This window comes from Motacilla alba, chromosome 6 (genome assembly GCF_015832195.1).
Source record: "Motacilla alba alba isolate MOTALB_02 chromosome 6, Motacilla_alba_V1.0_pri, whole genome shotgun sequence".
NCBI lineage: Eukaryota > Metazoa > Chordata > Aves > Passeriformes > Motacillidae > Motacilla > Motacilla alba.
Window position 1 is genome coordinate 11,988,792 of NC_052021.1, and position 12,380 is coordinate 12,001,171.

At 44.2% G+C, this 12,380-nt stretch overlaps 1 protein-coding gene across 1 annotated transcript in view; it reads left to right on the forward strand.

Moving 5' to 3' along the window:
- The first annotated feature begins 411 nt into the window (after window positions 1–411).
- The window catches only part of ZCCHC24 (zinc finger CCHC-type containing 24), a 108,023-nt gene continuing 96,054 nt past the window's right edge, over window positions 412–12,380 (forward strand). The window contains exon 1 of the mRNA XM_038139990.1: window positions 412–960. Coding sequence (XP_037995918.1) covers window positions 721–960 — 240 coding nt within the window. The 5' untranslated portion in view covers window positions 412–720. The remainder of the gene's footprint in view (window positions 961–12,380) is intronic.

Sequence of the window (12,380 nt, forward strand, 5' to 3'; positions counted from 1 at the left end):
CAGCAAGAAACAGGAATGAGAATAAAAAGAGAGGGCGGGCTGACAAGAGCCGAGCGAAAGTTGTCGAGTTAAAAACAAGCCTAAAAGGGCCCAGCGAGGAGCCCTCGGGCGATCTTTGGGCGTGTTTGGCGCAAAAATCTTCAGGAAGGAGGAAAAGGAAGGCCGGGGAGCGAGCGAGGGAGCCGGTCCGACCCCGGCGGGCGAGCGGCCAGCGGTCCGGGGACACCCGCGGCCGGCGGAGCGGACACCCCGGCCGCACACGCTCCTCCGGCCGCGCTCGGCGGGGCAGGGCGGGGGCGGAGCGGCGCCGGGACGCCCCTGCACCCCCGCGGCGGCCGGGAGGCCTATGGGGGCGCGGCGCCGCCGCCGGAGCGCAGGCAGCCCCTCCCCGCCGCTGCCTGCAGGAGTGGGAATAAAGACAGATAGCGGGGCAGGCACCGGCCGGGCGGGCGGGACGGAGCGCGCACAAAGTTTCTTGCGGAGCCCGCGGGCGGCGGCAGCGATGCCCGTGCTGCGCGGAGCGCTGGGGCTGCGCGGGCGCCGCCGGCCTTAGGGCAGCGAGAGCGGCGCGGGGCGCGGCAGCGAGCCCCCGGCCCGTCCTCTCCTCCGGGCGGCCAGGAGGAAGCGCCCCGGGCAGGCACGGGAGAGCGGCACCGCCGGAGCGCGGCGAGGGGGACCGGCACCGCGGGGCCGGCCGCGCCGGCGGAGCCGGGGGGAAAGATGAGCTTGTTGTCAACCATCGACACCAGCGCCGCGCCCGTGTACCAGCCCGCCCAGCTCCTCAACTGGGTCTATCTCTCGCTGCAAGACACGCACCAGGCCAGCGCCTTCGATGCCTTCAGACCCGAGCCCTCCTCGTCCCAGCACCCCGACCTCGGCTACACCAAGAGCACCCCGGAGCTGGGCTCCTCGCTCAGCTCCAGCTATCTCAACAGCTTCTTCCAGCTCCAGCGGAGCGAGGTGAGTCCGCCGCGCCGCCCGGCGCGGAGCCCCCGGCCCCCCCGGGCCACAACCGCCATGATGCCTCGGCAGCCTCCTGCCCCCTTCCCCGGGCCGGCACCGAGCCCGCCCCAAGCGGGGCAGCCCCGCTCCCCGCCGCGCACGCCGGGGCGGCTCGGCCACCCGAGCGGGCTCCTTGTCCTCCCGCCTGGCCGCCCCTTCCCGCCCGGCGCTCCCTCGCTGCCCGTCCCGCTAACGGGCCGGGGCGAGGCGCCGCCGCCGCCGCGGCATTGGCGCGGCCGCCGCCTCCTCCCGCCGCCCGCCAGCGGCGCGGGGCGCCCGTGTTGACAGTCTGGTCAATGGTTACACGGATTTCCCGTGCGCAGCCGGAGGGACGGGGGGCAGGACACGCAAAAAGTGCTACATCCGTCATAACGTGCAAAAATACCACCGCCGCCGCTGCCAGCCCCCCCCCCCCCCCCCCCCCCGCCTTTTATTTTTTTTCCCCCTAAAGCGTTACTTACAAAACTTGATACAAGACTACATATGGCTTATGAGAGATCAAAGGCAGGCACTATTTGAAAGGAAGAAATATAAACAGGAACGTGATAAAAACAGCAAAAAAGTTTTGTGCACGTTTTGTAATGCAAAACGAGACTAAATGTAACCAAAGGGAAGGAAGCTAAAAAACTGGGATATGCAAAGACAATTCGCTGTGGAACTCCCTGTCACAGGAAGTTGTTGAGGTCAAGCACTTCTGCATTGGAGGGGTTTCACATGTGTGGAGATACTGCAAGGTGGCACCTCACACAGCACAGCTCCCAGCCTCTCCAGAAAAGACCCAGCTACAGTTTGGCACTCTGCTGTGGAACTCTTGCCGGAGGCATTCAGCAGCGGCTTTGTTTGATATGGTCAGATGGACTATACATCCAGCCTGCTCTGGCACTTCCCACAGAATGACATTTCAAAGTCCTTCCAGCACCTTTTACATTAAACGTCAACTTAAAATGTATTCTCAGTCGAAGTACACCCTTCTGTTCTGTCAGAAAAGTTATGGACTTATTAATTAAAACCAAATCAAATCCCCTAAGTGCTCTCGTAGTAGCGCTGCTGAGAGTTGAGAGCCAGATTTATATAGATATGTTTTCCTTTAATTAGAAATTCTTTCTTCTTTAAGAATTTAATAAAGCACATCCAATGTCAAAATAGGCACTATTTCTGAGAGTATGCAGTTCGAAACCCGTTCAACCTGATTAAGTGTTATTAAGCATGACATGACATAGACAGTTCAACAACATATAGACCTAACAAGCACATTGATTTTGCAAAAAGATTAGCAGGCAGTGCAATTTAAACTATTAGCTACCTACCTGTTGATGACAAATTGTAGATTTTACCCCTTCCTGCTTGGCTTTCAAGCTTTATGGTACCCAGGTAGCAGCAAGCCTCCAGGAGCTGGGCCAGCATGGATTCCAGGTTGGGACTCTGTTCAGGCCCATGTTTGTTGAAGTTAGGATACATTCTACTCACAGCAGGTCCTTTATTTTTTTGGAAGAAAAAGGAAGAAACAAGTAAATGGAGTCTGCATTCTGGAAGTCTTTGAAACAGTCTCTGAGAAACAGTTTTCTCTTCCTGACAGTTCCCTGAGTTCATTTTCAGCTTCTACTGTACTCTGTGCGAGTAGGGGCTAATCCTTTTGTCACACTCCTTTTCCACTTGGCTCATAGTTCTTTCCATTTTCCCCCTAACCTTTCTTCTGGAAAATAATTTGCCTGCTATGCCAGGCCTTCCTCAGGCCCCTGTCTCCGCCCCAGCTCCAAGCAGTCAGTCCCTGTGCAGCCTCCCCCCAACTGTGCTGTTTTCAGATCCCAGAAGTCACCTTCTGTGTGGATTCCTATCATCCACAAGCTATAAATTTATTCTGCTCTTTTAAAACTCATTACAGTTTCCTGAGGCACATGAACAGCAGCAGCAACTGAGACTTCCAGCTCTGTAGAAAGCCAAGAGCATTCACCATTCAGAAAATAAGAAGCCATTTCATTCTATACAGCTATTTTATTATTTTCAAAAGATAAAGCATGTTTGTTGGTTGCCATTCCTTTTCCAGCCTGTGATGATAGCTATGTGGCTGATGGAAACACTTCTATGTTTCCAGTATTCACCTGAACTGTGTCTCAATAGACGGTAACCTGAAAAAAGGGAAAGGAGCACAGCTATCTCCTATGGTATGGGAATGCATCCGCCCTGCTGGATATGCCCTGGAGGAAGTAGGGAACCCTCTAATTTCCCAGGCTAACGCTGCCTGCTTATACAGCAGCTTCCATTCAAGGGTTTAGTAGGTGCTAGAGATACTGTTGCTCAAAAGAAGTTCTGTCAATATGTTAGTGCTCTGTTCTTTCCAGAAACAGGAAACTAGACTGCTTTTTGGCAGAAGTCACCCAAGAGTTTCCGACAATGTCATGCTCTTAATTCTTGAGATTCTAACATCTGTTTATTTGCAGATGCCATTGGGTATACACTACACATTTCAACTGCATAAAATTATTTTGGAGAACATTAGTACTGTATGCTGTTTCTGCAGCAAGTGGGCTTATGCTATCTTTGGAACAACACATAGCTTTCCACAGTCAAACTGTTGACTGTTTTCTACACAGTGCTTGCTTTGGTTGGCATTTTTTTCCCCCTCACGGTTTTGTCCTGGGTTGGCTTAGCCTGGAGCTGAGCTGTGACAATGATTGACACATAGCTGTACACAATATTTGGAAAGTGACCTAATGAGGGTCCAAAATAGCAACAGATTGAAAAATGATAGGATCATAGGGTGTAAAATAGTTGTGTGTCCTGTATGTTGCCTTGCAATTGAAACTTGCTGGAGAAGAACACTTGGAATAAGAGACAGCACTTGTGAAAAGTTGCTATTATACAGGGTTTGCAAGTCTGCATGGCACTGCCTGTGTATGTGACTTGCATACTGACCAAAGGAACAGGACAGAAAAAAAATAAAAGTGCCAGCACCCACAGAGTAGTCTTGTACTTCAAGATTTTTGTCCTCCAGACTTTTTCCACTACAATGGATGCCTTCTAAATAAACATGATGAACACAGCTGTTTGGTGCATAAAAGCCCATTGTACCAAGAAAAAAAAACAATAATAAAGGTTTAAACAGTAAAGCAACAATGAGTGTTTTGTTCTGTGTGCAAGACTCGTTTTGCAAAACAGACCTGCTTTAAACCAAACTTTATGGCAGCATTTGTTGTCCTAGATATGAAATAAAAGCATGTTAGACCATTAAGATGCAATAAATTGGCCATTGAACTGCTCCACCCTCATTATAACACCATCCATCAGAGCCAAGTATTTGAGGTTTTGTTGTGAGGCTGGTTACATGGAATTTAATGCCTTTGAGACACAGCCAGGTATCTGTGGCCTTGTCATTGAGGGTTATAATTGAAAAACCTAGAGTAAGGGGGCAAGAGACTCATAAGGTATTTTTCTACACTAACAGGAAGCATCCTACCAGGTCAATGCTGTCTTTGGCCAAGAAGAGACAGCAAGCAGTAACTAGAAATTATCATAATATAATAGTTAATTTTTTTTTCTCTACTATGTGTCTTTCAAGAGCATAATTCCTTCTAGAAGCCTCTATGGCATCCACTTTCTGGATCTAAACCAGATTTTATTTAAGCCCAAATAACTGCACATACTAGATGAGAAAATAATCACCATTTTCATGTTTCTGACTAAGAGACTTCCAGATCCAGTCCTGATAGGCAAGAGGAGAGCTAACTGGGAATGAGAGTGCACTAGTTCAGTTTGCTGCAGTAAAGTATGGATCACTTGCTTGGAAAGAAAAATGCATGGAGTTAAAAAAAGTTCACATTATGCTGTGGAAAATAACATTCAAATCCCTGTGAAACAGAAGCAAGTCTAAAGCACCAGGATGGATTAGGTAACTTCCCAAAGAAGATAGTGACATTCATAAGCTAACAACAAAAACTGATGAAACACTGGAAGAACAAAAATGTAGGGAAGGAAATTGGGAATTCTACAGAAAAGATATTTTATCAGACACACTTGTTGTCCATCTGTCTTTCATAGAAATAGGGGGGTACGTACTAGGCTGATACTTGATGAAGAAAGATCAGTTATTTGGCCTAGATGAAGTCATTTGGAGGATAATTATAAGATTAAAAAAAAAAAAAAACTCCATTCTCTTAGTATCAGAAGAATACAAGGATTGCTATACCAGATCAGGCAATTGGCTCCCTGAATTAAGTGCAGTATCTTTGAGAACAGCCATAATTAAAAGAGTTAAAAGGGAAAAGCAAACGCCTTTTAAGAGGCTGCTCACAACCAGTATGGTCTGAAGGCAAACTCAACAGAGAGGCAGGTTAGCAGAAATTGCCATATGTTCCAAAATGTGTCCAATTTGTTTAATTTTGTGTAACATTATTAGTAATTCTACCACACAGCATGTTTTTGATCCACAGGGTGCTTAATGTACTAGGCACTCAAGTGAGGACTTCTTGCTTTCTCAGACTGACAGAGTAGCAGTTTACAGTACCTGAATATGTCCTTTAATAATAATGATTACTATTTGATTTATTTCCTAATTTTAATTTTTTCTCACTATTCTTTGTATAAGCACCAACACTGGAGTGTCCTTAACCTTCTCCAAATTTTATTGAAAGGGCACTAGCCTAACAATGTCTGTGTTGCAGGAACTTGTGCTCTCTGCCTCAGGATGATTGTATTCTACTGATACTTTGTGGCTACTTCAAGTGCCAGACAAGTAATACCAAAATGCTTTTCAGGAAGTCAAATGTCAGTTCTCACATCAGACCTCCTGAGAGATTCTAGGGAGGTGAATCTATTATGTTAATCAGAGGACAACATGCATTTGGAGATCTTGGCAAGACCAGCCTCTGTCCTCCTGACACAGCCAGCTCCAGAGCCCTTTTGATGATGCTGCCTCAGAACACAAAGTGCAGCTTTCACAGCCCACTGTACACTGGTCTCAAAATCTTAGATCCTATTACAGGTATTTGAGCTAATAACTATTCTCTTCCTAATTCCAATTGCACATATGCTTTAAAATGCAAAAATTCAGGGGTTTATGTCTATAAGCATTCTCCTTTGCACTCTGTTCTTATCTCTGCAGCCGTGGCCTCCTGCTCTGCTACTTCTGTAGCCTTTGGAAAACACCCACATTTGCCAGGGAAATAAAAACCCCACATGTGAATGTGCTATAGGAAGTGGAATCAGAAAATAAGATCTATATCTTGTATAAAAGCGTGAAACTCAAATTATTATCCAGATTACACTCTTCCATTTGTATCACCTTGGTATGGCTTTAGGCTTTCTCTATTGTCCAGGATTAAGTGTTTTGTTGGTGTGTGTTTCTGTAAGTAGACAGTCCTGCGTGTAGCAGATGCTCTTCTTACTCTTGACACTTAGGCTGAATTACCTAATAGCAATTTGATTGCAGGAAGAAATGCACAAGAGCCAAATTTGATTCACCAAAGACAGTGTTCTAAATGCAATTATGTTGCTTTTACTCTGGCTTCCTTACCTGTCTAAGAACAGCAGAAAGTTCACAGAAGGAAGAAGAAAATGTGCTGACTTTACTCCAACAGCCAGAACCTCTTGGGTTGTGTCCTTACCCACAAACTGCCCCTGCCCCCAGCTTATGCTGCTGTAGCTCTACAGCACACCTGCCCTACCTCCAGCTTTAACTAATTCAAAGATGACTTACACCTGGGCTTTACTTTATTTACAGTGGAAGTATTATCCACCATAGTAATCTGCAGCGACTTGCTTTCACATCGCAATCAGAACCACGCTTGGAAAGCTGGCAAGAGCTAAAATATTAATTGCTGAAAGTAAATCAAGTCTTCAAGAAGAGGAACATGCATTTCTGCTTTACTGTTGATTTCTTTCGGATAGCTTGAAAAGAAAAATATAATCAAGAAATAGAAGATAGACCAATTATATTTATTATTCCTGATTAGCTGAAAATCATTGCCAATTCTTTTAAATCACTTGGGATTTTGTGTCTAGGCAAATTCCTCATTGAGAGAAGCACTGGCATGCTTTTTCTGCCTCATAAATATATTCACATCTTGGAAAAAACCTGTCAGGCACTATATAGAAAAGAAAAACACACCAACCTATAATTGGAGGCAGAAGGATGTAGAATTCTTGTTACAATTATATTTTATACACAGAGCTTTCATTTACAGTTATTTTATGCGTTTACAGTGTCTTCCATGCCAAAGCACCCAAACAAAGGGGTGATGTAACTGTGTGTTGGGTAATGATTTTTCATCCACTCCTCTTTTGCTCTGCAGACACAGACTCAGTTATTCAGAAGAGAAAAGGAAGATCCTTCTCCAGTGAACTGCTCAAATGATCAGACAACCGAGTCTGACTTGAACCAATAAATTAATTTATGAAGTGTATGGAATTAGATGACCAAGAGGTGTAGTAAACTGTTTTTATCCCAAAGGCAATGCCACTCTTCCCCCTCACCCAGGCCTTTTTGGTTATGTTTGGGGGATTTTGTGTACTTGTACAAGATAGATAATTTGTAGAGATGGTCCTGTTACTTTGGTAATTGACAACTAGAAGAAAAGATTGCATTTTACTGACACCTGCTAGGTGAGGATTAATGCCAAGGAAAGTTTTCTAGATGAGAGTTTAAGTGAACCATAAAAGGACTTTGAAAAACAATTTAAGTGAAATTTAAATCTAAGACCAGAGAATCTTTTCCATGCTGCTTTAAGGAGCACGAAAAATAATGACATAGTGCACTTGCCAAAAAGTGCAGGCACAGATCATACAAATCACAAAGCCAAATCATACAATTCTGATAGTATGTATTTGCATAGGAACAATAGCAGCTGTATCCTCTTACCCAAATTAGATGCATACATAAAAATGCTACCTAAAAAGTGATACTGGGTCTAAACTTTCATTTTCTGAACAGATTAATGAAATGTCACAATTAATACCCATACCTCTCCCCAGTCTGTCTTTCTCAGAAAAACTGCCAACAGCCTGATGCCCATTTTGCTAACTCTGGAATTGCTCTGTCTCTTTTAGAAAGCCACAATGAAGTTACTAAATTAAATGGAGAGAATATAAGTCTTTTCCTCATGGTTTACTTAGGTTCTGTGTGGGTTCCAGAGTAATTATAATAGATCAAAGCAACCAATTAAATTTTACAAAGCTATTCAAATCTTACAGTAATGCTGACTTAATTCAGACAGACAGTATTTCATAAGTGTAAAAGCCTGGATCACTTCGTTTTTCCTGCAGGTTGGTTCTTACTCTCAGAACCATAGCAAACGATTTGTGATCTGCTAAAAGTAGAATCTAAAATTATAGACAGATTCACTTGAGGAAAGCAGAATAAATGCAGGGTTACAAGTCCTTTCTCCCTGTCCCTCATTGTCTAGCCAGGCCAGCACAGCTGTGGGGAGTTTTGGTGGCTTTTAAATTTTCACATATCACAAGCCTAGCCCCTTACTTTCTGTCAGAGGTTTTGGTGTAAGCAGCTAGTAACAAATCCAATACTTTGTGTGAGAGGAGTTTTAAGAAGCCTCATGTAGACCCTTTTTCTTAGCTCTTTCAACTGCTGCTGATGGGAGAGCTGCTGCCTGGTCTTCCAAACCTGTTTCTCAAGAAGTACATTTTGTGTTTCGACAACTTTAGTTTGAAGACTAGCAAGTGCCCTCATGATCCAGGACTTGAGCTCATATGCAAAGCAGAGATAAATTCCTGCTGTATTAACTGGCCACCCACACTTACTCCCTGCATGTGGCAGGATTTGCTGTCTCTTTTCAATGAGCACAAGTGCAATACTCTACATAGAAGGATTGTGAATACTTGTAAATCTGTATTTACATCTCATCCAGCTAAATGCTAACCAAGCAAACCCTTAGGGGCATCAGCTTGGTCTCACAGATTTCTCTTGCTTCTAGGAGTTCCAGGTACCTCAATGATCTTTGCAGGGGACTTGCAGCCTATATTTCTTCACATTAAGGGAGCCTTCTAGGCAACTGTTTTCTAAGTAGTCATTACGGCTGTGGATACTTGTGGTTAAAAGGAGAGCAAATGATCTATTGTACAGTCATTGCACCCTGAAAATAGAGCACTAGCAAGAGTTTTTAAGAGGGTTTGAGCACCAGCATTTGATCCTTGAAATACAGAGGTGTTCTTATATAACCATCTTTCTCTAACATACATTGCAACTGAAATTAGTGGAATAATAGAGTCATTCCTCTAACAGTCACAGCATGGGAAGAAAAAAAACCCTCAAATCTACTTGGAAACCAGATTTCTCAGTTGTTTTTTTATAATTTATTTGAAGCAGATTGTGATATTTTAGGTTTGCTTGCTGAGATCTCACTTCAAGCTGTGCTGTATCACAGTTGATTAAGAGGGTAGCTTTAAACGTAGATAAAACTATCTAAAAGCTGGAGTCACAAAATGAAATTCCAGCCTGTCATTTAGTAAGAGAAATAATTTATTTTCCTCACTATATTCAATTTAATAAAAGTTTTTGTCTTCCCGTGAGTGCAGGAGCCGAGGCCCTGGGCGCACTGCGAGGGGCCCGTTCTGGGCAGATGATGTATTGTTTCTACCTCTGACAGCGACCTCAGCTTTGCCTCTTTTAAACTTTGGCAGCCGTCGCAGAGGTTTCTGTGCCAAGAAGGCATTACTGGATGTAAATGATATAAACAAAACTGTCTCAGACTTAGAGTTCTGTTTAACCCAAAATGGACATTTCTCAGCAAAACCTTTCATCATGCAAGAGCTGCACAGGAGGTGAATGCTTTCCTAAGTGTGTCTTGAACAGGCACATATCTATTTCCGGGTGTTATTTTTCTTGCGTTTGGAGTGTCAAAAGACCTACCAAATGAGAGGAAACTCGACTCTTGTTTTTCAGACTGCAGGTCAGATTGAGACAAGATTTCCTGCAGGAAGCAGAGATGTTAACAGAAGGTGCAGGGATCAAAACATGTCCATCCGTTTGTGCCCTCACTTCATGCTGTACAGCCTTCATGACCTGCTCCTCACCAGAGACCCCTGTCTCGAGCAAGAAGACTTGTGTCTGGGCAGTGGGACAGAGGGGCTTGCCAGGGACCCTCTCTGTCACCTCTCCCCAAAGGTCAGGGAGGTTGGTGGCCAGGAGAGACCCAGCTCAGGCAGGCAGGGGACAATCCAGGGCTCCTGGGGGGATGCGTTAAAGCAATTTGCAATGTGAATGGTCTCTCTTGTCCCTAATATAGTACTCATGTGTTAGAGCTTCTCTTGAACATAAGTGGGCAGTTGTTGGACATTCAGCAGATGAAAAGGAACACTGCAGAACTTGGTGCAAGATTTAGAAAGTTCCTTCAAGACTGCATGCCTCTGACCAGAGCAAATCTCTGTTGTCTCCCACATCTGCCTTTAAAGGCTTTTTGTGAGGTCCCTGTACACTGTGGAAAATATGTGTCCTCGCTGATAGCCACAGCAAACCCTTCCCTGAGGCTGAAATAAGGAGGATCACACTACTAGCAGAAAGCCAAAAGGCCTACCTGAGCTCCAGCAAGCCTGGAGATGGTGACCGAGCAGTTCCTGAGCTGTCAGCATAACTTGACCACTGTGCAGCACAGAGGGAGCAGGATTTTTTTAAGGCCTGAGAAAGTCATTGAAAGCTTTGGATCCAAGTGTTAAAGACCAGCAGATCTAAAGCAAGACGAGGTGGTGGCATGTGTTGCTCTCCAGCCTTGCTGTGATTGAAGGGACACAGCAGTCATGCTCGGAGGAGCATGTTGCACCCACTCGCTGTTCTGCAGAGTCTCAGCAATTACAGCCTGAGAAGCCAGAGCCAGCTGAGCTGTCAGATTTAGAAGAACTAGATTAGAGAGATCTATATGCTGGATTAAAGATTCATTGCCCTTCAATGACTCGCTTCACAACCACTGGCAGGTCACTGTTTATAGCTGTCTCCTTAAGATGCTGTTTCTGCAGAAGGAAAGGCCTAGTGCCATCTATCTGAAAATATTTAGAAATAGACATTAGTGTTAGCAGTTGAACATAAACATGTATTTGTCTAAAACCCCCTGCAGAAGCAAGATGAATTAAGGTATACTTGGCTAGTGTAACTAGCTAGGAATGCATTGAGGTTTACTTGGCTAATCTACATTTTATCTGTAGTTTTATATGAGAACTTAAGTAATTCAGATTTTACTAAAAGTCAGGCCAAAGACCAGATTTTTTTGACAGCTGACTTAAAAGTTGACTTCAGAAGAAAACAGAAACCTGAGTCTTTTTTTTCTTGCTCCAGGCAAACATTTTCTTTACTGAGTGATGAGCTTGGTTTTTAGTTTTCCAATGATAGAATGGTACTGAAAAAACTCTTAAGCTGTTTTTTTGTAAAAGTATCCAATTTATCAGAGGAGCTAAAGCAGACACAAGCCATACAGGAGCAGTTTTTGAGGTTTTCCAGTTCAGCCTTGGTAATTAAACTTCTCTATTTCTTCTGGCTCAAATTAATTCAACTAAATTTATTACAGTATTTTCATTTAATCCTTCTGTTTTCAGAAGGCTTTGGGGTTGGCCATAAACATTGATGATGATCTTAAAGGTCTTTTCCAATCTAAACAATTCCACGATTCTATTCTGTGATTCTGCATTGGATGTTTTCTTTGAGGACAAAAACAGGGAACTATTTTAACCACTTATGAAGAGCTGAAGCACAGAGAAGTCAGATTTGTAGTGCTCTTCTCCAAACATGGTTGTCTTCTAGTGCAACTGTTGTGCTTTCACACCTATTGCATGTCCCCGTGGATAAAGCCCACATCAAAAGCAAGCCTCAGGGCACTAGGAAATAAGACAGCTATAGGCCTTCGGGTTAAGTTTTGTATATTACATGTACAAGCAACTGAATTACTGTTTGGTTAGCTCAGATTTCCCTCTCCTCCAACATGAAAGTAGCAACTGAGGGCACTAACTTGTCTATTCTACTGTTTTATCCATGACACAGCACAGGGACCACACAGTTGTTATCTTTGTGAAAATCCAAGCTGATAACTTTAGCACCTTTTGATATTTCAGTGCAGGGCTAATGAGTAGCATGGCTAGTCTGGTTACTGTCATACAGGCTGGAAAATATTTACAATTTACAGTGGATGAAAACCTTACTTTTTCCATACTGATGACAGGGCAATCTAACTCCCTTTTCCTACAAACTTCTAACAGCCATGGCATTTGTTGACTTAAACTTCACTCTCTCCATTAAGACTGCTTTATTTGCGTGTGATTTATTAGGTCAGCAGCAAAATAAGTCATCAAAAATTCTCTTCTCTTTGCTTTTCAGTTATAGCTTATTTCATGTCGTGGAAGCGTTGATGACTGGACTAGATTGCAGGACCATTGGAGTGCTACAGGAC